Here is a 26,245-nt window from a genome sequence, read left to right as displayed (position 1 = left end):
GATCCTGAGAGGGAGAGTTTTGATCTTGATGCGGGAGTGTTTAGATCCTGAGAGGGGAGAGTTTTGATCTTGATGCGGGAGTGTTTAGATCCTGAGAGGGGAGAGTTTTGATCTTGATGCGGGAGTGTTTAGATCCTGAGAGGGGAGAGTTTTGATCTTGATGCGGGAGTGTTTAGATCCTGATCCTGCGAGGGGAGCGTTTTGATCTTGAGAAGGGAGAGTTTTGATCCTGATAGGGGGGAGTTTTGATCCTGATCTTGAGAGGGGAGTGTTTCGATCCTGAGAGGGGAGCGTTTAAACCTTGAGAGGGGAGGGTTTTGATACTGATAAGGGAGTGTTTAGACCCTGAGAGGGGAGAGTTTTGATCCTGATGCGGGAGTGTTTAGACCCTGAGAGGGGAGAGTTTTGATATTGATCTTGAGAGGGGAGTGTTGAGACCTGATAGGGGAGAGTTTTGATCCTGATCTTGAGAGGGGAGTGTTGAGACCTGATAGGGGAGAGTTTTGATCCTGAGAGGGGAGTGTTAAGACCCTGAGAGGGGACCGTTTTGGTCCCTAGAGGTAGAGTTTTGATCCTATCCTGATAGGGGAGACTTTGATCCTGATAGGGGAGAGTTTTGATGCTGCGAGGGGAGTGTTGCGGTTTATCCAAAAAGGTGATACATTAGAGTCGGCATTTGGTGTGAGATTAAGGCAATGAAATAACACTAGTTTAATTGCTGTATGATATAAACAGTACATAGTCGTACATAGTAGTATCTGGATATTTAGCACATATATGTATAATGCTGTATAATGACGATACTTCAGAGACGAATGGATTCGGAAATGCATGGCACGTGTGGCAACGTCATCTCCCATGATATTGATACATTGTTGAACTTTTATACAGAATATGAATAATATTATTGTATTACCATATTGTCATTTTACGTTATCAGTGATATTTGATTTGACATAAAGGACCACCAGCCCCAAAAGGGAACGCGACGTCTAAACGGCTAGACAGTGTCTCCTAGGGTTAACAATACATTATGGATCACTCTCGTGATTTCAATAACTTCTGACTTTAGTTTACCCAAAATATAGTGTATGAGTAAATGGACTCTGGTTTACAGTCCATCCCAGACACAGAAGGGTTTGAATAAAAGCAAAAAAAAGCATTTTCACAATAATAAGAAATTTCTGCCAAAGGTGAAGTCCACTGTACTATTCGGAATATATATATATATATTTAAGAATAACTATGAAATACCATGTTCCTCGATGAACGCTCGGGCGTATATTTCATTTAATCATTATTTAATTCCGGTGTTTAATCGAGATTCGGCGTCTATTCGAGGCCCGGCGTCAGTTTTGGGACAAAGGTCGACACCACAGTTGAATAGTTCTTTGATATGCTTCGGTTGATCGGAGAACATGTGGTGTCCGCATGCAGTCGGTCGGTCGGTCGTTATGCAAAGATAATATACGCTAGAATTCAGTGTACATAAAAACTAGCAGGTATTAATCGACGCCCAGCGTTTAATCGCACCCTTTGGTAGTTAACACTACACTCAGCGTCTAATACATTAAACACGGTAGTGATTATTCCAGTTGTTTGCAAAAGATGTGAGCATATACCTTCTTACCGGTGGTACACGTCACAACTTTATGCAAATTAACGCAAGTCACTTGTCCTCCTGAAAACCCACACGAGAACACAAGGTACAAGTGAAGACAGGTAATTGCATTAAACAGCAAACCTACCTACTTATAACATGCGTACAAGCTGGCGGAAATATGGTCGTAGATAAAATCAAATAAAGACTATTAAATTATGCTGTTGGAAAGACGCATGCATATTGCTTAACAAATTTGGTAATTATGTCAGAGAGTGTAAATAACATTGATAAGAAGAAAGTTTAGACACAACGATAGAGGGCCGCTGGTTATAGCTATCATACTGTCGCATTTACTGAGGACGTGTTAGAGTTTTCAGTGTCTGTTAGCGTTTTTTGCATCTTCGTTAGTGCGGTTTGTGTCTGCGTTAAAGTGGTCACGATCAGTGTTGGTGCAGTTAGTGTCAGGGATAGTGGGGTTAGTGTTAGTGTTGGTGCAGTTAGTGTCAGGGATAGTGCGGTTAGTTTCTGCGTTAGAGCGGTTAGTGTCTGCATTAGTGTAGTTAGTGTCTGCGTTAGTGAGGTTAGTGGGGTTAGTGTAGTTAGTGTCAGGGTTAGTGGGGTTAGTGTTTAGGTTAGTGTCAGGGTTAGTGGGGTTAGTGTAGTTAGTGTCAGGGTTAGTGGGGTTAGTGTAGTTAGTGTCAGGGTTAGTGGGGTTAGTGTTTAGGTTAGTGTAGTTAGTGTCAGGGTTAGTGCGGTTAGTTTCTGCGTTAGAACGGCTAGTGTCTGCATTAGTGTAGTTAGTGTCTGCGTTAGTGAGGTTAGTGGGGTTAGTGTAGTTAGTGTCAGGGTTAGTAGGGTTAGTGTAGTTAGTGTCAGGGTTAGTGGGGTTAGTTTCTGCGTTAGAGCGGCTAGTGTCTGCAGTAGTGTAGTTAGTGGGGTTAACGGGGTTAGTGTCAGTGGGGTTAGTGTAGTTAGTGTCAGGGTTTGGGGTTAGTGTTTAGGTTAGTGTAGTTAGTGTCAGGGTTAGTGGTTAGTGGGTTAGTGGGGTCAGTGTAGTTAGTGTCAGGGTTAGTGGGGTTAGTGTTTAGGTTAGTGTCAGGGGTTAGTGTTTAGTTAGTGTCAGGGTTAGTGGGGTTAGTAGTTAGTGTCAGGGTTAGTGGGGTTGTTAGTGTCAGGGTTAGTGGGGTTAGTGTCAGGGTTAGTGGGGTTAGTGTTTAGGTTAGTGTCAGGGTTAGTGGGGTTAGTGTCAGGGTTAGTGGGGTTAGTGTTTAGGTTAGTGTAGTTAGTGTCAGGGTTAGTGGGGTTAGTTTCTGTGTTAGAGCGGCTAGTGTCTGCAGTAGGGTAGTTAGTGGGGTTAGTGGGGTTAGTGTAGTTAGTAGTGTAAGTGTAGTTAGTGTCAGGGTTAGTTAGTGGGGTTAGTGTAGTTAGTGTAGTTAGTGTTAGGGTTAGTGTTTAGGTTAGTGTAGTAGTTAGTGTCAGGGTTAGTGGGGTTAGTGTAGTTAGGTTAGTGTCAGGGTTAGTGGGGTTAGTGTGTAGTTAGTGTCAGGGTTAGTGGGGTTAGTGTAGTTAGGTTAGTGTCAGGGTTAGTGGGGTTAGTGTAGTTAGTGTCAGGGTAAGTGGGGTTAGGTTTAGGTTAGTGTTAGTTAGTGTAGTTAGTGTCAGGGTTAGTGGGGGTTAGTAGTGTCTGCAGTAGTAGTTAGTGGGGTTAGTGTAGTTAGTGTCAGGGTTAGTAGGGTTAGTGTTTAGGTTAGTGTCAGGGTGAGTGGGGCTAGTGTAGTTAGTGTCAGGGTTAGTGAGGTTAGTGTTTAGGTTAGTGTAGTTAGTGTCAGGATTAGTGGGGTTAGTTTCTGCGTTAGAGCGGCTAGTGTCTGCAGTAGGGTGGTTAGTGGGGTTAGTGTAGTTAGTGTCAGGGTTAGTGGGTTAGTGTAGTTAGTGTCAGGGTTAGTGGGGTTAGTGTTTAGGTTAGTGTAGTTAGTGTCAGGGTTAGTGAGGTTAGTGTAGTTAGTGTCAGGATTAGTGGGGTTAGTGTAGTTAGTGTCAGGGTTAGTGGGATTAGTGTAGTTAGTGTCAGGGTTAGTGGGGTTAGTGTTTAGGTTAGTGTCAGGGTTAGTGGGGTTAGTGTAGTTAGTGTCGGAGTTAGTGGGGTTAGTGTAGTTAGTGTCAGGGTTAGTGGGGTTAGTGTAGTTAGTGTCAGGATTAGTGGGGTTAGTGTTTAGATTAGTGTAGTTAGTGTCAGGGTTAGTGGGGTTAGTGTAGTTAGTGTCAGGATTAGTGGGGTTAGTGTAATTAGTGTCAGGGTTAGTGTTTAGGTTAGTGTAGTTAGTGTCAGGGTTAGTGAGGTTAGTGTAGTTAGTGTCAGGGTTCGTGGGGTTAAGTGTAGTTAGTGTCAGGGTTAGTGGGGTGAGAGACTAGGTTAGAGTCTGGGTTAGTGTCAGGATAGTGGTGTTAGAGTCTGGGTTAGTGGTGTTAGAGTCCAGGTTAGTGTCCATGTCAGTGGGGTTAGAGTCTAGGTTAGAGTCCGGGTTAGTGTCCATGTCAGTGGGGTTAGAGTCTAGGTTAGAGTCCGGGTTAGTGTCAGGATAGTGGGGTTAGAGTCTATGTTAGTGTCCGGGTTAGTGTCAGGTTAGTGGGGTTAGTGTCTGGGTTAGTGGGGTTAGTGTCTGCATTAGAACAGTAAGTGTATGTGTTAGAGCAGTTAGTGCCTTTGATGTGGGTATAGTGTTTGGGTTAGAATGGTTAGTGTCATTGTTGTGGGTATAGTGTTTGGGTTAGAATGGTTAGTGTCATTGTTGTGGGTATAGTGTTTGGGTTAGAATGGTTAGTGTCATTGTTGTGGGTATAGTGTTTGGGTTAGAATGGTTAGTGTCATTGTTGTGGGTATAGTGTTTGGGTTAGAATGGTTAGTGTCTGCATTAGAGCGACTAGTGTCTGCGTTAGTGCAGTTAGTGTCTGTGTTAGTGTGTGGGTTTGTGCGGTTAGTGTCTGCGTTAGTGTGTTATTGTCTGCGTTACAAGCGTTCACAGAGATTGATCAATATATGCAATCTGTCACCAAATACCACAGGACCGACTCTATTCAGAAATCTCCACGGGATCATCAGTAGAATTAATTGTCCGTTCCATGAACAGTCATAAATAAATGTATAAGCGTTTTAGAAATCGTTAAAGAAGCACACATAAACTTCGACACAATTCAGTTTGGAATACCGTTTTTAACATTCCCATTGGTATGAGCAGAAACAGCGAGAGGGTTATTATTTAAATGTGTTTGTTTTGTATACGTCCTTAATTATTTTACAAAATGAAATGTTTAAATCATAAGCACTGAGAATTCTACAAAGAAAGACATTATCCACAATATATACTCAGTTACTGCATAAATTCAAACTGAATTCTTCCCAGAGTGACCTAAAATCATTCGTTTCAATCGCAATTTTTGAGATGTCAATATGATTTTATGTGGACAATACCAACATGAATCATTAATAATCACATTAGTGATATGAAATTGAAAATAAATTCACATATAGATTTGCATCCTGTATCGATTCACCTTGCAAGACAATACGAAACAACATTGCTACACACATAATTCAGATATAATTGAGCTGTCTTCTGGTCACTGAGATTTATTCTGGAAAGTGGTTCCAGACAAAAAATGGTCGTATGTTTCAAATGCAACCAATAACCCCGGCAGACGGTGACAGCTATGAGCAAACACTGCTCTGAAGCATCTGATACTACGACCCACTCAATGGCCATCTGATTGCACGGCAGTACTGATAGCCAGTTAATCACGTCCGATTGTTGTTGGCATTTCTCAGTGGGCTGCTCAACTGCTTGATTTATGATAGCGACATTTCGTATGGGGCTCTCGGAAATGCTATCTGTCTCCTGGTGAATAAGCGTTTCAGTCATGCGTATTTGTCAGTGTTAAATATTTGCTGGACGTTTGACCTGGAAACAGTAAGACTCAAATTATTTTGTGTGTGACAGAAGAAACACATTTACATGTGCAAGTATGAGGACACATTGCGCTTTGCAGGGCCCGACTGCACAAAGGGATGTTAACTCCAATACTGTAACAGAGGCTTCAGATTGTCGCTTTATGCAGGTGGGCTCAGGGCTTACCAAGCTCTTGGATGGCAGACTGCACACAACGTAACCATGAGATGCCTGTTACATGCAAAACAGACTCAAGCCTTACCCACAATCTTGTTTTCATTGGCGAGATGCCTGGGCCTCAAAGCGATCGTAGCGCTACGACAGTCATAAGGCATTGCTTAAGTATGGGAGTTGCGATCATCTTAGCGCTAAGATCGCTTTGAGGAACGGTGCCCGGATTGTAATTTTGCATAAACTATCGACAGGACGTATTAGTTGTTTGTCAATGACATGTCAGCAAAGATGTTCATAGATTATTCAGGCTGACATCAGAGTGAACAAGAGCACATGTGTACTGGCACAATGAAAATACCTTTTATAACCAAACAAATACGTGAACGAGTTTGGATAAAGGCGTAAACACTATTTAAGTTATACCACGGGATGCCAACTTAGTGTGGGAAGACAGCCCCAGGTTATAAAGGTAATTATAGATGTTTATCACTTGGATGAAACCCATGAGCCGTTCATGGTGCTCACAAAACAAGAATCACAATCAAAACGAGTCTCGTATTAAAAAAAGACACTGGGCGCTTTAGCTTTCTAGCTTTTTAGACTTTTACTATAGGCAATTCCTTACAATGAACACGACAAAGGTTGTTACATAATACCACCAATAGCCGATAAATATATTACATTATTATTTATAATAGATAAGGTCAACGCAATGGATTTTGCGGAGAATATTCCACCGGGCATTTAATGCAAAATAACGGGAAAACTATGTGAATGGATCACTCAAAGGGGAAATCATGTCAACTTATATAAACTCAGGTTATAAATTACGATAGAAGTCCTCAGCAAGCCTTCATTTGTAAATATGTAAATAAGTTAAAAACGTCATCTCGACCTTCAACAGAACTTGAATATTCCCTTATCTTATCTTCAACTATCTGTTGAATCCAGCACTCTCTCAAGCTATCTTCAAAACCAATTACATCTCGAGAATGTGTCAGAAATGCTTTTGATTATGACAGCCAAGTACATTTAGAGAGAGAGAGCGATTTATTGCATATGAGGCCAAACGACCTACAGTACAAAATAGTACATATATAATTGCTGAGTTACCAGATGTGTACACAGTATGGATCGAAGAAACGAGTTTGCTAACAATGTTTCGCAAAATAAACATATTACAAATAATTCACAGACTTGTTGATGATATTAATATCAGAGGATGTTCAGAGACTTTGAATGGAGACGTAATGCCCACTTGATGTCTTTGGACATATTTGCATACAAGACCATACGCCATACAGTACAAAAATAGTACATAATATAGTTATTGAGTTACCAATACCAAGTACATTTACACTGTAAATATTATTTATATGAAGAAATGAAGTCTTCTGCACCCTCGTTGACAAAATGGATGTTGAAAGTTATGTCCAAATTTAACTTCTGAGAGAGAATGATATGCTTGCTCTACTCTGGAACTTAGTTCAAACACATTCTGGAATTGTGCGCATGAGTACTTGGGAAAGTGTACACTAACTCTTACTCTCTGAATATATATAATAGAAGCAAATAATTTCTTTTTAATGGAAAAGGAGCCCCAATGAGATGGGAGATTCCCTTCATTTACCACGTTCGCTTTGCTGAGAGGGGAAAATAATGTGGTTCAGAGGCTCTAAGACAAACTAGAGAAAGTGTATCATTATTATTCTGTCAATCAATTTTTAACCATGCAAAATGTAATAGAATAACCCCTCTTTTCATCTGTAGTACAGCGATAGTTCTCATCTGTGTACATAGATGATATAATATTATGATATATACTTGTACAAGTTATGTCAATAAGGCTCATATTGATATTTGAGACCATACTTGCACCATGTACTTGCTCTGAGTAACATCAGAGATATTGTAAATCTTCGTGTGAAATTTCTGGACGAAATAAAGAAATTTCCTTATACCGCCTTTATATACCCTGCATGTTACTGGATTTTACGAACCTGTAGAGAAGCTACCTTGCACGGTACAAGCCCAAGAGAAGTTAGATTAACGTTTATAATCACATAGTCCAGATGATTTTACATGTTACAACCAAACACAGATAAAATCAGATGTCTCCAAGACATTCTTTGTACGTACAGATAAACGAAACTGAAAATTCCAAAGGGTTAAACATATACAGAACAAACGTCAACGTACCAATATGCACTGTAAGGAAAACCTATTGAAATTCAATTGGGCAAACTTGACAAAATGTTAGAAGCTGCTGGCTTCCATGTGAGATTTCAAGGTTATTAGTGGTTTTAGAAATGTCAAATCCGTGAAATATCAATGGCGAAACGGTGGACAGAAGACAACAGTGAAACTAAACTTCGATCATTGATACACATAAAGTTGCATAATCATGCACAACAGTCAACCACATCAACTATCAATTCTCATGATTGATTTATATTTCTACAATGGCTTGTTAGACACACACAACTGTAACTCTCTAACTTATGACTACTTAGAGAATAGTTGTATTTCATGTAATCTGTATATATTTATATATATTTAAAAATATTATATTTATGCAATGGTCAGTAACGATGACGTCAAATCCTCCATTTCATGTTGTGTTATACGTTGCATGGGAGCGGTGTTAATATAAGCAGTAATGCTTGTTCACCAATCCCAATTCATCTTCATGAATAGAAATATGTTTAAATCAACTATCAATTACATCAGGAAAATTATCGTTCATGTTCCTGCCCTACTAATTAAAAACGTTATCTTTATCACAACAGTGACACAATCCAACACAGTGAATATGTATCTGCTATCACGAATGGAATTTGCACAAAGGGCACACGGTCACAATATTGGTTGACCTATTCAACAAGTGATTAACGCCACATAACGGCCTGCCAGGGATGCAACTACGCCTCCAATAGAAGTTAATAAATTCATTATTAACCTTTATGATTGAGGTTTATCTGGCTGCGAATAGGAACAGCGTGGTGAGGCAATTACAGGAAGCGATCCCAGCCTCAACTGTGAGCAACCGTTTGTTGGCTGCCCGGAGCTGACACTGCCATTTGGCGCATGGTGTGGGACACTAGCCCTCGGAAGTGCTTGGGGACTAAATCATCTGGATGTGGTAGATTTCAAAGGTAAGTTGAAAACCTTTTCATACCAATATTTCATGGTGATCTTTAAGGTATGTCAACGTGATGGGCATATGTACAACCCATATCAGGGTCTCAAACGGATGATCATATGATTACATTTGTATTTGTTTAAGGGCAAGAATTTTATGGACGTCAATTTCTTTATTGTGATGGACATGGCGTTTCGGAGTATATTAATGATGAAGGAGTAAGCATATACTCCGAAACGTCGTGTCCATCACAATAAAGAAATTGACATCCATAAAATCCTTGCCTTTATGTGTATCACTTCTAAATGCCATTCAAAGACTCTATTTGTTTAAGGTTCTGATAATTATAATTAATTGTTGAAGGAATGGTCGTACATGTAGACAAGGTTTCTCAGCTGGTTCAGATGATATTTTTACAAGAAACTGCTAGCTGCATGCATTATCTTTATTAGGGTTCAAATAATAAGACTAACAAAAGACGATAAAGAAAGAAAATGAAAAAAGATTATTATACAGTGGACTATAATCCGACATCTGAATTATCCGACAATCTGTGAATTCCGACAATTTTTGGGGGTCCCAGCAGCGTTCTTCTATATTATCATCATTTAAACATTGAATTATCCGACATCTGTACATTCCGAATTCCGACACCATTTTCTGGTCCCAATGACACTATAATATGTACAATCCGACATCCTCTCCCCATATTGGACTAAAATAGCCAATCAACCTGTCAATGGCCAGTTGACAATTAACATCCTGTTACTGGTAATCTCTTTGGTCCAAGCACTTGCTAATTGGGAGGTAATATACGCCAGTTACAATGTATGGTACTGTTTGAAAAGTATTCAAGCAAGGAGACATTGAATTATCCGACACTCTGTATAATCCGACATTTCCCGGTCCCAGTGAGTGTCGGATTGTCCACTGTATTTATATGCCACATGTTATGTTTCATATATTTCATGAAACGTGACTAAAAAGTCAACACCCTATGGGACCTATGTGATCTGTCTCAAACGAATACATTTATAAAAGATTATAACACGTTGTAACGTTGTAGGTTAGTCCTAAAAGGATAACCGGAAGCACGGGTTCATTCAGGCTCAAATGACAGGTTGGTCTTGAACTGATGGACGTATGCAGGATCGATATCAGGGTTCAAATCGTAGATTGGTTGGTCTTGAAGTGATAAACGTTAGTAGGATCGGTATAAGGGTTCAAATGGTAGATTGTTGGTATTGAAGTGATAAACGTTTGTAGGATCGGTATCAGGGTTCAAATGGTAGATTGGTTGGTCTTGGAGTGATAAACGTTTGTAGGATCGGTATCAGGGTTCAAATGGTAGATTGGTTGGTCTTGAAGTGATAAACGTTTGTAGGATCGGTATCAGGGTTCAAATGGTAGATTGGTTGGTCTTGGAGTGATAAACGTTTGTAGGATCGGTATCAGGGTTCAAATGGTAGATTGGTTGGTCTTGGAGTGATAAACGTTTGTAGGATCGGTATCAGTATCTTAGGATTAAATGGTTCAAATGGTAGATTAGTTGGTCTTGAAGTGATAAACGTTTGTAGGATCGGTATCAGGGTTCAAATGGTAGATTGGTTGGTCTTGAAGTGATAAACGTTTGTAGGATCGGTATCAGGGTTCAAATGGTAGATTAGTTGGTCTTGGCGTGATAAACGTTTGTAGGATCGGTATCAGGGTTCAAATGGTAGACTGGTTGGTCTTGGCGTGATAAACGTTTGTAGGATCCGATCGGTATCAGGATTCAAATGGTAGATTAGTTGGTCTTGAAGTGATAAACGTTTGTAGGATCGGTATCAGGGTTCAAATGGTAGATTGGTTGGTCTTGGCGTGATAAACGTTTGTAGGATCGGTATCAGGGTTCAAATGGTAGACTGTTGGTCTTGAAGTGATAAACGTTTGTAGGATCCGATCGGTATCAGGGTTCAAATGGTAGATTAGTTGGTCTTGAAGTGATATACGTTTGTAGGATCGGTATCAGGGTTCAAATCGTAGATTGGTTGGTCTTGAAGTGATAAACGTTTGTAGGATCGGTATCGGTATCAGGGTTCAAATGGTAGATTGTTGGTCTTGAAGTGATAAACGTTTGTAGGATCGGTATCAGGGTTCAAATGGTAGATTAGTTGGTCTTGAAGTGATAAACGTTTGTAGGATCGGTATCAGGGTTCAAATGGTAGATTGTTGGTCTTGGCGTGATAAACGTTTGTAGGATCGGTATCAGGGTTCAAATGGTAGATGGGTTGGTCTTGAAGTGATAAACGTTTTCAGTATCGGTATAAGGGTTCAAATGGTAGATTGTTGGTCTTGAAGTGATAAACGTTTGTAGGATCGGTATCAGGGTTCAAATGGTAGATTGGTTGGTCTTGAAGTGATAAACGTTTGTAGGATCGGTATCAGGGTTCAGATGGTAGATTGTTGGTCTTGAAGTGATAAACGTTTGTAGGATTGGTATAAGGGTTCAAATGGTATATTGGTTGGTCTTAAAGGGGTGATCGTATGCACGGTTTCTATCAGGGTCTCAAAAGGATGAGACCGCCTCCGTGGTGTAGTGGTTAGAGCGCCCGCCCGGAGAGCGGAAGGTCGCGGGTTCGATTCCCGACGGCGTCATACCAAAAGACGTTAAAATATGGTACTTGTTGGTCCCTGCCTGGCGCTCGGCATTAATGGGTACAACAAGGACTGGTCGGCTCGGAGTCAGTATAATGTGTCTGAGTGGGGTATTCATGCTTCACTGCGGCATGGTATCTCAGTGAGCTAGCACTATCAAACCAGCTTAAGTCTGGGCTAGTACAAGCAGCCGCACAAACACAAGCATGCACGTCGTCATATGAGCGAAATATTCTCATGCACAACGTTAAACCGTACCGTAAAAGGGCTTACCGTATGCAAACAGTGTCAAAATGGTAAATTGGCCTTAAAGGGCTTACCGTATGCAAACAGTGTCAAAATGGTAAATTGGTCTTAAAGGGCTTACTGTATGCAAACATTGTCAAAATGATAACTTGATCTGAAAAGGCTTACCGTATGCATCGGGGTTCAAATGTTAGACTGGATTGTCTTAAATTGGAGGAGAATGCACGGTGTGGATCAGGGTTTAAGTGTTTGATTTGTCTTTTCTGGAAGTCCGCATACTAGGATGTTCAGATGTAGTGTGGTCTTGGGTGATGGACGTACTCACGGTGTGTATTCATTTGATAGATAGATTTATTGTTAGTTAGTTGGTGGCAGTTTTGTACAGCTTTTTTTAAGCTTAAAATGTTTTGGTTTGGTAGATAAAACAAGAAGAACTGAAGGGTGGAAAAGTTATCATCTGCATTGTGTTTGCAGCGTTTTCATTTGAGTGCCTCATCAAGAGGGGCTGTAGATTGCTCATAATGAGGTATTTTGACCTGTCACCCTCAGAGAGGGGCGAGCTATCATTCAGCTAAATGTTAACGAGAATAGACTGCATCTGGGTAAACAAGCAAAGTTCATGGAGATCGGTAAAGCAGTACCAATGACTATCACACTGGTCGGTTATACTGATATACTGACTGGATTAGAGGTATGGTCAGATCTGGGTTTAAGTGCAGTTCTATGTTCACATAAAACTACAGTGAATCGTAAGCTTTCGTCAACTGGAATAATATTGACTGTAAATAGAGACGTTGCCATTTTTACCATTTGTTCGTTACTGCCAAAATCGGCTTCTCAAATGCCTGAAAAAAATCAGCTGGAACAACGTTGAATAATATTAGGATATTTTGATTCCAGCACTGCTGTATGAAATTGGTAACGTCGACATAGCGATTCGCCGGCTCTTAGAAACTGAAACATCCCGAAATAAAGGGGATTAGCGTTATCATTCACAGGAATAGGGAATGTCGGATGCATCGTTTTGATTCAAAAGGTCCAATTATTCTGCTACACAGCCAAACCTGCCAAGCAGTTGTAGGTTGTAAGTTATACGTAGCCTAGTGGTTAAAGCGTTCGTTCGTCGCGCCGAAGACCCGGGTTCGATTCCCCACATGAGTAGAATGTTTAAAGCCCATTTCTGGTGTCCCCTGCCGTGATATTGCTGGAATATTGCCAAAAGCGGAGTGAAGCTAAACTCACCCACTCACTCTAAGATGTAGTGATTTCGGGTTAGAATACGTCCCCAGTCTGTTCTCGAATAAATGGATTTGATGGCCTGGTACGGTGACCTAGTTGATAAAGTGTCCCGACATGGGACCTTTGTCATAATATCAATCACCGGATTGTCCGGTCAAAATCCGATCATGTTCACTCCACTGTTATAGAGCTATACTATGGCTGAGTACGGCGTTAAATAATAAAGAAACAAACAGTCATGACTCCCATATCCCTCCGAGGGGCAGCTTGGTCGATCACTGATTTAATGTGGTTCTTGTCTGCTTCACATCAACGACACCATCATTATCATTGCAAATCGTTTTGAGCATAACCACAACCTTATTTGTATTACAAAGCTACATTTGCTCTCACATGAGAGTCAAATGTGACCTTTTTTTACGCAAGAACGAATTAGTAATTTCCCCATTATGACAGACCATTAGTGTAAACGACCGATGGTATCAAATATGTTTGTCCGTCCTTCTACTGGGAAAAGTAAAGAGTTTCTGTCCGTTTACATTGCCGACCTCTGACCATACAGTAAATTGCACCGCTTGGTTTATCCCCTAATGTTATCTCATACAGTATAATGTGCGTTAAATTCCCCTTACCTGATGGGACAGAATTATTGTCGCTGCAAATGGAGTTTCACCCTTATAATGATGTATGATACTCCAGATCCCGTGGATCAGACAGGGTTTCGGTGCCAGGACGTGAAAGACAAACACGACTTACTCCAAACCTTTTGGTTGTCATATTGACCACGACAACGGCCATTGGCAATCAAGAACCACAGTTGATGTCCTAAATTTGGTATCGGTTTCTAAAGAGTAATGTTATCAGTGGATGACTCTACAGCAGAAAAGTCGATAACCCCTTGTCAGTGAAGCTATAGGGTCGGATCCAGAGGGTGGTGGTGGTGTGTGTGCGGGATGCGCACCCCTGACTTCATGATTTATGTTCACCCCATGTTCTCCAAAATCCTGAATCCGCCCCTGACCTACAATTTGTTTAACGTCTTTGAGTTGCATTTGAGAAATTGGGAAGTACAATATTAAAAAAACGTTTCGATGCAGGAAATCCTGACAAGGGTAAAAGAATCTGGAAACGTCGCACTTACAAATTAAAAGAAGTTGTTATGCATAAACATTGTCAATATTGTACAATTTGTTTGTTTGTTGTTGTTCCTCTGCTCCGTTGTATAACTGGGAAGAACGTGTGCCAGGTACGACCTGCTATAGAGGCGTGACAGCCAGATCGCGGGGAGCTGGCCAATCGAAGTAACAGATTATAATAAGATTGGGAAAACGCGTGTTGTGGTACATTTAGAAATAATGAACCAGAGCATGCATAACCTGCAGACAGCACGGACTAATGTGTGCAAGGTGTCATGATAGCGGATGACCCATCAATGGGAAAACACAAGTTCAAAAAGTTTTAGATTAAATTTAAAAGTTTAAAATAGAGCTACTTTTATAGGTATATACATCGTTGACTGATAATACTATAGCGTCTTATCTTATTGTTTCATGAACTATCTCCAACAAGGTTATTGCTAGTACTAACGATGTACTATGTTAACGATGTTTGGACATATACTCTATTCTGGAGGTGGTCTATTGTTTTCGTGTTACATCTTTAATCGTATTCCTAGTGCAGGTTATATTCTAGCGCAGGTTATTCTTTAAAATGTTGGCAATCCATTTGAGGAATTTAGCCATATATTGTATTGTATTTTGTTTGGTTTACAGATGTTTTCAAAACGCTTTCTGAGGTCCATGTTTATATATATGCATCATCGTTACATTCTTAGGTTTCTCATCACATTTGGCAATGGGTCGAGCCAAATGCTTTTTGTTGTGATAACTAATAGTGAGCATATAGCTATGTTATTACGCCACTTGTAGCAATATTCCAGCAATATCACCTCGGGGGACACCAGAAATGGACTTCACACATTATACCCATGTTTGGAATCGGACCCACTAGGCTACCCTACCCTACCAACCGATGTCTTTTAAGTTAATGTCCGAGTTGTCAGATGCCATTACGAAATGCCCTTCATATATCAAAATATTTAATATTTGTTTTTGTTTGTGTTTATGAACTAGTTATTTTTCTATGTCCTAACAAGGAACCGTCGGGTCAAAACGGTTTTGTAAATGTCATGTATATTTACCTTCGACAGTTCAGGAAACCCGTGAAGATCCAGGTTATATTCGATCTTCAGCAACCTATGCGACTAACGTTATCGGGTGGTCAGGTTCGCTGACTTGGTTGGCACATGTCATCGTATATCAATAGATCGATGCATATGATGTTGATCACTGGATTGTCTGGTCCAGAGATTATTTACAGACCACCGACATATAATAGGGATATTGCAACAAACAAACAAACAGACAAACAAACAAACAAATCAGTTCAGGAAACCGATATTTACAAAATTGACGCAATATTATCAAACGGCCATATCGAAAAATATCCTTCTAGGATACTTTTGTAAGCTCGAATTGAAAGGATTTAAGTAATATCTGATGTTTATGATGTTTATCTAACATCATTTAAATGAGGAAAACCAAATACCCTTATTCGGTCATGCGGAGGTCACTTAATAAAACACACACCATACCAACAACCCAAATCGACACCACAGAAATGCTTATTGACTCAAACACCAGTTACATTAAACGCCTGGTTCACATAGAAAACAACCATTATGGTACAGCGGTTGTGAAATAATCGTCCAAACATTAAATCCAACGTCAATGTTTGTGTAACACCACACAAAACAACCGTACTACTAACTCTACTGATACACAATCCTGTATATAGACGAAATGTAGTTAGAACCATGGACGAAAGTTGTTAGAACCACACATGCACAAGCCACCTACACAACGTGCCAGTGACGCTCATCGCCAACGATTACCCCTAATTACCCCAACAGTTACTGGTCCTGACGATGTTCCTGCTTCTCAACAAAGGGATTTGACATATATATAGCACATTGATAGCTGTCAGTGTCTACCATCGGGACACGTTAATACTTTTTATTGCATCAGACACAAATTGGTGCGTTAATAGTGTCCGTACAGCTGTAATAGGGAGTGTTAGCATTTAGTACCTATCGGGTCGAGGTTTCGAGTAGATCAAATTCGATGTGCAGTTTTCCATTTATTGTTTTTTATGGGATAAATGTCTATATATTTTTTGGTTTGATAAAAAAAAAATCAGTGTTAATATTGTATTTTGCTGTTTTTTTTCTCCAAACGGTTGATCTTTGGGACGCACTCAGACCCCATGCATTATTAACTCACTAAACTGCATATAACACTGCAAATTAACGTTACGAAATTAGCGATGTATGATATATGTTCACATATAGTATATCACTCTCCTACCCAGAGTTCCATGCGGCAAGCCAGCATAGTACCTCTGCCACAGGCCAGAAAGATGTGACGATTCGTCACATCTTGCACCGTCCATTCAATATAATGTACATATTTCTTAACTTTAATTTTTGACGAGTCTACACATCTAATTAAAGATCTTTGATACAATGGTCTAGTTTCACTGAGAAAATATCCTAAAACATGTAACACTATTTCGATTTGCGTAGTGATCCTTTGTTTACATAGGTTGTACGGCTCCACGTGCTGTCACCGAAGCCGACGGAGAGCAAACGATGCAGCCAGTAAAATATCTAAACTGTCTGTCATAAATCTTACTGTCGCAGTTGTGGAAGAATATATATGTAACAATGTAAAAGCACTGTGAAGAGCGCGTCGAAAAGCTTGCGTAAGGCCAGTCTCTTCTTATTATGAATATGCGCGTTTGTTGACAAACAAGAGCAAAAGTCCGATCACGTGATATGCAAATTAGCCTGTGGCAGTGATGTTATTCTAAGTCATCACTGCTCCGGAGTGTGATATTATATGTAATAACACCGAGTGAGTGAGTTTGGTCTTCAGCAACCCATGCTTGTTGTAAGAGGCAGCTAACGGGATCGGGTGGTCAGGCTCGCTGACTTGGTTTGACACATGTCATCGTATCCCACTTGCATATATCGATGCTCATGCTGTTGATAACTGGATTGTCTGGTCTAGACTCGATTACTTACAGACCGCCGCCGTATAGCTGTTATATTGCTGAGTGCGGCGTTAAACAACAACCAAACAGAAACCTAAAGTGTTCAGCTGGGCATCCATCATTGTTTTTTGAAGAGGGCATTTAAACAAGATAAAAATACAGATACTAAGATACATTTGAATCGAGGTTAGGTCTGTCAATATGAAAGTTTTTATAACTTTCAGTCATCGGTTATTTGCCTTTAACGCCCCTCTGAGTCTGTTTCGGCCGAAAATGGACACTGGTTATTTTCTGTCGTTGCCGTTTCATCCATAATTACGCAAATAATTGATACTCGTTGGTCTGACATGAGACAAAAATAACATCACATGAAGGTGCATCCTTCTATTGCAGCTATCCACTTCGGGCCCAGACAGCATGAGAATAAACCAACGTGCCAGCGGCTCTCATGAGTGGTAAACATTGTATGCTAATTGGGAAATGGTACGACCTGTTCCGTCGCTCTGTATAATATAGGAGACAATTTGAACTCTTCTCAAGTGCTGCATGCATCCGTGATAGGCTGCCTGATGACTATAAACCTCTCCCATAGGGTCGACTGGTGCTGTGAGCAAGACCAGTGATTCTGGAGGTGTCAGCCTGTTTAGACAACGGTTCATGCACAAGGTACTGTACCATGTTCTATTTAATTTTTAAATATCAGAACAGCATGTTCAAACTGATGTATAAACAAAATCACTAGGGATTTTATTCTGAATTTTCAAGATCACGAACTTTGTATTTTTGTAAGTGCTTTTTTTAGATAAAAGAAATATTAAGCCGTCTCATTATAGGTAGAAACTTTTGAATTGCCAGTGCCCATATCGTTCCCATGTCGTCACAGATTATCTCAGTTGAAAGTCCATGCGGTGATTATGGACAAGACCACTCACATGTCCCCAATACAGAAACTGTAGGATGTTCTCGGGCGAAGAGTTTTTGCCCTTGGCCTAGCGCCATCCAACCTGGGGTTACTCTTGAGGCCGAATGACGGGCGATACCATGGACTAAGATGCGCTGGTTAAGCAACAGTATGCCTTGAGGTGAGGTGAGGTGAAATAGGGTTTAACGTCGCAGAATATTTCGCTCATATGAGGACGTGCATGCGTGTGTATGTGTATCTGCTTGTACTAGTCCAGACTTAAGCTGGCCCTTTTTTCATAGTGCAAGCTCATTGAGATACCATGTCGCAGTTAAGCATGAATACCCCACTCAGACACATTATACTGACTCCGAGCCGACCAGTCCTTGTTGTACCCATTAATGTCGAGCGCCAGGCAGGGACCAACAAGTACCATATTTTAACGTCTTTTGGCATGACGAACCCGCGACCTTCCGCTCTCCGGGCGGACTCTCTAACCACTACACCACGGAGGCGGTATATGTCTTTGAGGTGTCATGCATGATGTGTAGTGTTATAAAGACATGACTGACACGTTCTGTCTGATAATGAATAGAAGTAGTATATGCGTAGAACAAAATTCGATGGAACTAAACAATGCAACGTGACGTCAGCCCAGTAGATCACATGACGTCATCACACAAATGACGCTACGTGATGTGTCTAAGAAATGATTATTTGGGTCCATTGATATTGAACATATTTAGAAAACAAGCATGTTCAGCAAACAATATATTTTTAAACCTGATTGCGAATCATTCTTTTTCAATTCTGTGCATATGATATTACACAAAAATGTAAAAATGATTCGTCTCAGGCTTTTGTCTAATGGAGCAGCGATAGGACGCAGTATTTCGTCAACATATGGCCGGCCAGTCAAATGTCGATAACACAATAACGAAATCAGTTCGCCTGTGATGTCGGATACCGCTCCGCGCCATAATCTTCCACCAATTCTGTACCGATTATTCTCAAGAGTTATTGCACTGGCATACCGCTCGCCAGAACGTCGTCAACCAAGGCTGTCATCTTTGAATCGGTGGCAAGCCCTTGATTTATGTTGCAAAGCCGTCCCAAATATTTGCCACCTACTTATAAGCTCCCACGCGGCCTGCAAATAGCTAGTTCTGAACGGTAGATGATTAAACTTGATAAGTCCTGTTATTCTTCGCGATGATCTTTTGAAAACAAGTATCTGAATCTATTGCGAAATGCAATTAGTGTAATAAATAACGTAATAAAACGATCATGTCTAGTCTAGGGGTCGGGTTTTAGGATTGCCACGCCCACACTCCGTCACTCCTCTGACGGAATACGTCCGACAGTTGACAACTTACAATTTTCGACCTCACTAACGTTCGGGTAACTTATTTATTAGCGTCCTCAACTCTGTCGAATCTACAACCCATCAGTCTCTCTGTTCAAAGAGGCCCTGTCTTGGAGTCATCTGTGTGTTCTTATATATGCACATGGTCATATCAGCTATCCGTAATGCTGATAGACATACAAATGACGATTTCAAAAGAGACACTGTAATTTGAAACATTCTGTTCGTTTTTGTTAAAATTAAATTCAGAAGGCAGCGTGTGCTAATAACAATTACGTGTACATTGTCCTTTCTTTGTGTTTGGGTAAGTCCATGAACTCTTTACATAAAACATATTCGAGAAACATTTTCCAAAGAACATTTACTCTTCGCTTACAATATAGTTCTCACTCAATACTGTTTGTCTTTTTGGTTGCCTTGAGTATATCCCCTGATATATGCGAAACGATTTACTTTAATAAATTTTTGTACTTTGCAAGCAGTGATGTTTAAGGCATTAACCTCGCGATTTCCCAAGATATATAATATATCAATGTTTATGTTTTCCCAAGAGTTACAATAATGCCATTTGTTTTGGGGGGACTTTCTGTTTTTGACTTCAACTCACATAGACTAATGCTATATCGACATCGCCATGCTTATTTCTGTATAATTTACAGATTAGGAATAGGCGGTATCTATAAAAAAAGACATTTACAAATTGAAAAGTTAATACTTTTGTGCATTGATTGATCGCTTTAACACGAAACTCTGTTTTTCGCCCTCACTTTATCCTAAACATTCCGTTGAACTACTTATGTGGTTCTTTTTAAAACTTACTGCAATGCACATCTACATACATTATTGTCTCTATCACTTCGAGGCCCTCTAGTCCTGTTGTCTAATGACCCGCAGGTCGCGTCTAGTCAGAGTCGTCAAAGGTTAAACGCTCTGATTATAATCTTGGTATTCATCAAACGTGTTAGCATGCAACTACAAGAACTGTACTTTAAGCCTTCAGTACCCTGGCCACGGCGACATCTCGTACTATAAGCCGTCTCCTGCAAAAATCGTACCGATGAAATGGCAAAGTAATATACATTCGAAAGCAACAAACTGTCTTAAATGGGATGAAAGTTGGTCATTTGTCCATACCAACCTGTCACTGTAATTTCAGACATTGGAAAAGTTGTTTTACAAACGACATTGTAAATGTTGGTGTTTTAATGACTGTTGTAACAAGGGGGTATGCAGTGTATGTAGAACAGCCCACCATTTGGACTTGGCAATCGCACGTGTTTTGCCAACCCACTACCGTTCTTTTCTGCAATGAAAGTCTGTCAATAGGAATGTCAACATCAGGAGCGTATCTTTCTACAGTAGTTATTCAACGGAATATACCAAGGGAGTCTGTAAAATATTTCCCCTTTTTCATGCAAATGTCTGAAATAATAGGGACGATTTGGCATGGACAAATGACTAACCTAGCCATTAAAGACGATTTGTTGCTTTCGAATGTACATATATTTGCCATTTTATCGGTACGACTGACTGACTGAGTTTTGGTTTTACGCCGCTTTTAGCAATATTCCAGCAACATCACGGCGGGGGACACCAGAAATGGGCTTCACACATTGTACCCATGTGGGGATTCGAACCCGGGTCTTCGGCGTGACGAGCCAACGCTTTAACCACTAGGCTACCCCACCGCCCCCTTATCGGTACGAGTTTGCCGCAAACGGACTTTAAGAATAGTGATAACGTTGAATAAGTGATTGAGTAATGTTTAAGCCCGAGATTTACAAATTTCATGCAGCCCACAAAGCAAGTATCATAATCAGGTGGATCCAGCAATATGAGGATCCTTGCACTGCCAGGGCTGTAACTGTGAAGCCCATATCATGAGGTTCCTCACTAGAAGGTGGTGGCAGCAAATCCTCGATTGCCAAATAGTTTTCTTATTATTTGCAAGATACTAGATAACAGCCCAAATAAATTCCAAATGTGTTATGCGGCGTATCAGAATACATGCATGAAGTATTTTCAGGTCAAAGATGACATCCATCCTCCTGCTGCTAGTTGTGGTGTTATCTACCCATGCCCAGCCATTACCGGAACTGGACCTTGATGTGTATGCCCTCAACAGCACCCAGTACCTTGTTCAGTATTGCAATGTCTACTGTGATGGCACCGAGAAAAAGCAATACAGTAGGTTAAGTTTCCACGCGAATCCTTGGTGTCTGGAATGCCGATGCGACGACGAGTGTCAGATATATGGAGACTGTTGTCCAGATGACAATGGGACAATTAGTCGTGATCCGAACCCTCCAACATGCCTGTTTAGTGAGAATGACCTTGACATTCAATCAAAAGTTGGGTTTGGTGTTTTCATGGTTACAGAATGTCCAGATCGAGCGGTTACTGACCATATCTTCTCCCCTGTAACCTCAGTGTCGAGAAATATGTCGTTTTTCAACGAGGAAGTTGCTGAATGTAATGATGTTACAGACTATCATTCGTGGATTATGGAACTGGATTGCACTTCCGGTTACGGGAGCGGTGACAGCGAAGCAGACGACATTGGCCTATCAGATGGTTTCTATGACAATGAAGAAGACTGCAGCAAAGTGTACAGCTCTACCAGAAGCAACAACCCAAGAACATGTGATCCTATGTTGGCAGCGCGAACGCAGATCATGGCCTGCAACGTATCTGGGCTATGGGATAACTATGTAGAGGACATAGAAACTGCATGTGGGGTCCATCATTACCCTGTTTCCTATGAAAATGAAGTATACCGAAATGTATTCTGTGCTGTTTGTAATGGGATTACACCTGGTCGGACTGTGAAGTATGATCTGGCAGGCTTACGTCCTTTGCCGCCTCCAATAACTGTCATCACACAGTTTCTGTATCCACACAAGGATACAGATAGAAAACCTGAATCTACAGAATGTGGGGACGACGAATGGCTGCATTTCATAAAGGTATGTATCATTGTTATGAAACCAGGGGCGGAAGTAACCTAGTGCTTAAAGCTTTCGTTAATAACTCCAAAGAATTGGTTTCTTTTACAAAGGAAGATACACTGATATCGTCTCTGGCGAATGTCGCACTAATGTTGATGGAATATTGCTGCAAGCGGTGTAAAACTAATACTCACTTATTGTTATCCAAACAGGTTAATACTCATTGTGTAGCCTTCGTCTCAAGAAATGCAAATTTATGGCATGTTTTTAATAAGGCTTAAAAACCATTATTTTGATAATCAACAATACAAGTTTGCATTCATATCGAAAAAGGATATTGGCATTTAAAAGAAAACATTTTACGCCACTTCCAAACTTTTTATAACCAACAACGTCTCATGGATTTCTTTTTTCACTTTGACTACCCATGAAGATCCGGGTCTTCATCAACCCATGTTTGTCGTAAGACTAACGGGATCCGGAGGTCAGACTTGCTGACTTACTGATATAGTTGACACATGTCATCGTATCCCAGTTGCGTAGATCGATGCTCATGCTGTTGATCACTGGATTGTACACACCTACGTCATATAGCTGGAATATTGCTAAGTGCGGCGTTAAACAAACAAACAACAAACAATGTTCTGACCTTCGTTAATTAATGACAGCTCCAGCGATAGCTTTGTTGAAATGAATGAAAGCAAAGGGAGATTTGTTTGAACAAGGGCTACACCATTCGAAGTTAACATTTTTTCTTTTACCCTTCAACACGTCATTTGGATACACCTTTGATGAATCTAAAAACACTGAGCTGGGTATACGTAAGCTTGAATTCAATGGTGTTCGACTGATTGAACCATCAGAGTCGTACACGGCCACCCTAACATCGATGTCACACAGTAACACAAATATATTTGCAAAGTTTGCTATTTTCACACAGGGCAAGTGTATTCCGGTGTACTGTTCACCAGGCAAGAACCTTGTTGATGGAAACTGCGTTTGGGCAGAGGATGACGCCGTGAATGACGAATACGAATTCAACGTCATCTTGAAGCCTGAAAACGACATCGCCATCGAGGCCATAGCTCACTGGAATACCGTACAACAGATGTTCTTGAAAAACTTCAAAGAATTCATGTTTAAATTTCGAACGTCGAGTTACGTTTTTTCAGTGGGATTGTTAGAAGACATGAATGGCTTGCAGCAAAACCAAGATGAGGTAGGTTTCCCGAGAGCAGTCATCATCAAATGCAATTTTATTGTCACTCAAGAAATGAACAGAACTGAGCTTGAAACAAAACTCTACAACTTTTCGACAGAAATGTGGATAGTGTCGTTTGACGACAACGATCATGTGTTCACTCCAAGCTTTAACCATATTCCTCTTTCAAAAGTGAAACTAAAAGCCAGATATTGGGCTGATCCCGTATCAGGCCATTGCTGTGTTCCTGTGGCGGATACATTCAACTTGAAGCAGGCCAGTGGAACTATCTCATCACGTGTTATACAAGTAACAAATGAACTTTTCTGTCCACACGTAAAGTTGCGAAAGAGTGAATATGAAGCAGAGGCGAGTGGCTGGATTACACTTGATGGTGCCAATATCTCTATCTCTTCAAGTGATTTTTCAATTGATGACAGGAAGAGGGCAAGGGTATGTGTTGAAGTACTAAATGACATTTACAACGGTTCATACAAAAAATGGAAGTAATGTATCCCTCGTATCAGCATCTGTTCTTGCCAAACAAATTTTGTCTGTCGTCTGCGTTTCTCTATCCTTAATTTGCTTGCTCTTGACCTTCATCACCTACTGTGTATTCCCAACCCTCCGATCGTTACCCGGTAAAAATAACATGTTCCTCGTCGGGTGCCTCTTTCTAGCTCAGCTGCTTTTCCAATTCGGCATAGATAGGACTGAGAATAACATTGTGTGTACAATTATTGGTGTCTTCATCCATTTCATGTGGCTTTGTGTAATGTTCTGGATGAACGTCTGTTCATTTCATATGTTACGTGTGTTCGCCGTGCAGAACATTATTCCCCAGAGTAGAACAAGACATACTAAGGCATTGCTCAGATACTCTTTGTATGCCTTCGGAAGTGCTGCTCTAGTGGTAGCAGTAACAGTAACGGTCAGTTCAGTGTTATCAGGTGGAACCGACGTGGGTTATGGAGGTATTGTGTGTTACCTCACGTCAAACAAACTTGTAGGTTTTTCCTTCGTGTTGCCACTCAGTGTCATTGTAATGATGAACCTCACATTCTTCGTTGTAACAATTCGTGCAATATCTAAAATAGAAAATATCAAGAAACATCATGGCATGAAGGAGCGCCATAATGTGTATGTTTATATCAAACTATCCTCTCTCACGGGGATGTTCTGGATTGTGGCGATCCTAGCTGAAGTGTTTCAGCAAGACGTTCTTATATATATCTCTATCATCCTGAACGGTTCTCTTGGAGTTCTTCTCTTCATATGCTACATTGCCAACAGAAGGGTCTACGATCTTTGGAAGGGAATCTTTAACAAACTGAGACCAAAACGTCCGTTGGAGGACAGTCGGAATGCGACTGTGAGCACCAGTATTTGAGCAAGATTGAATGTTATTGAACATTCGCCATTGTGTGATAGTCCTAGAAGAAGCAAAATGTCCTCGAGTCATTATTTACTTTATTTAATGATGATTTATGAGCAGTATAACACTGATAAAGCTAAGGAAATCTGTGATATTACGTGGTTGATGGAGTTCGACACTCGATAGTTGGAAAAGCTGCGACACGGTGGCTTCAAGGGAAATACAATCGGAAGACAGACGCCTTCATATTTGTGTAATGCTTTAGTATATTTGATCTTCCTAATAAACACATTATCGCTGAATTTGTCTTTTTGGCGATACTTTCATCTCTCCGGACTTGTAAAAATGTGTTTCTTGTCTGCTATGTATGGGTCCAGATATGTTACCAAATGTCATTGATACGTTACTGCAGAGATATAAATCTACAACGATAATATATATCGACGGATCGTATGCAAACAGGCACATACTAATCTCTAAGCCATCAAAAGTGTCGTTTATATAGAACCGGTCCAAGAACCAAACCTTGGGGAACCCTGCTTGTAAAGATTTTGATTCTGAGCAATAACCATTATGGATTTTGTATTCTAAATAGTTTTCGAGCTATTTCAGAAGTTGACGTTGGATACAGTAAGCATTGAGGATATAAATAATACCTTTATGTCATATGCTTTGCTTAAATCGCAGACAAACTGATCTTTCTCTACCTTCGTCTAACACAGTGGCAATGAATTTATACAAGTATGTAAATTTATGCGATGTTGAGTACACCTGCACGAAACACTAAAGGTAATTGATTCAGTCCATATCTATTACTCATGCTGATGCTGATTGTGTTATAAAGAACAGTTTAATATCTATTTTGTGATAAAATGTCAAGAAAAGAGTCAGGATAACACTATTGTTGACGTTATTGTGGATCTTAAGGGTTGGATGGTGCATAACAGATATTTAAGACAACAACAAAGAAATGCCATAGGAAATCACTTCTAAGAACAATCCACTGAACGATTTCGACTATATCATGAGCAGGTGTTCACGATAGACTATCAAATAGTGATGATATACGCGAAAAGGTGAGCCCCATTAGTGGAAGCCGTCATAAACACCTGCCAAGGCAAGTCAACTGTTCAGTTATAAAAACATTGGAACATATAGTACTAGTCGAAATGATGCAGAATTTCATTGGGCATCATTTCAGTTGTCGATGCGTCAAATTGGAAACAGTTTGGTAGTTTTCAGTTCCACATCGATCTCCTGTACACTGTCATGTTTAAAACACTGTTATTTATAGTAGTGTAAAATCAGCATGGTAACAGAGATCAATATTTTCCTGTTTAACTTAACATCACACAT

The 26,245-nt window shown here is 40.4% G+C and overlaps 2 protein-coding genes across 3 annotated transcripts; both read left to right on the top strand.

Annotated features, from left to right (window-relative positions):
• Nucleotides 1-8,625: 8,625 nt before the first annotated feature.
• LOC124263777 lies at nt 8,626-24,024 on the top strand. Of its 2 annotated transcripts, none has more exons than XM_046698483.1 (4): nt 8,626-8,876; nt 17,691-17,764; nt 21,392-22,331; nt 23,254-24,024. In XM_046698483.1, exons 3-4 carry the CDS (start codon nt 21,399-21,401, stop codon nt 24,022-24,024), a joined length of 1,704 nt encoding a protein of 567 aa, XP_046554439.1. In that variant the 5' UTR covers nt 8,626-8,876; nt 17,691-17,764; nt 21,392-21,398. The 2 variants fall into 2 exon arrangements, with proteins under 2 accessions (XP_046554439.1, XP_046554438.1); XM_046698482.1 differs by having other exon boundaries at nt 17,492-17,764.
• LOC124263778 (putative adhesion G protein-coupled receptor E4P) lies at nt 23,987-25,219 on the top strand. Its single transcript, XM_046698484.1, has one exon. The coding sequence runs from the start codon at nt 23,987-23,989 to the stop codon at nt 24,902-24,904; it is 918 nt and encodes a 305-aa protein (XP_046554440.1). The 3' UTR covers nt 24,905-25,219.
• The last annotated feature ends 1,026 nt before the right edge of the window (nt 25,220-26,245 follow it).

The sequence above is a fragment of the Haliotis rubra genome, unplaced genomic scaffold (assembly GCF_003918875.1).
Source record: "Haliotis rubra isolate DU_JTF1 unplaced genomic scaffold, ASM391887v1 Scf9, whole genome shotgun sequence".
Classification (NCBI taxonomy): Eukaryota; Metazoa; Mollusca; class Gastropoda; order Lepetellida; family Haliotidae; genus Haliotis; species Haliotis rubra.
Note: the sequence above shows the minus strand (reverse complement) of the source record. Positions and strands in the feature narration are given on the sequence as shown.

Excerpts from the sequence above, each read along its gene's own strand:
- LOC124263777 (XM_046698483.1), top strand. The coding sequence starts at position 21,399 with ATGACATCCATCCTCCTGCTGCTAGTTGTGGTGTTATCTACCCATGCC. Across the intron at positions 22,332-23,253 it reads AATGGCTGCATTTCATAAAG|GGCAAGTGTATTCCGGTGTA; the intron begins GTATGTATCATT and ends ATTTTCACACAG.
- LOC124263778 (XM_046698484.1), top strand. The coding sequence starts at position 23,987 with ATGACATTTACAACGGTTCATACAAAAAATGGAAGTAATGTATCCCTC.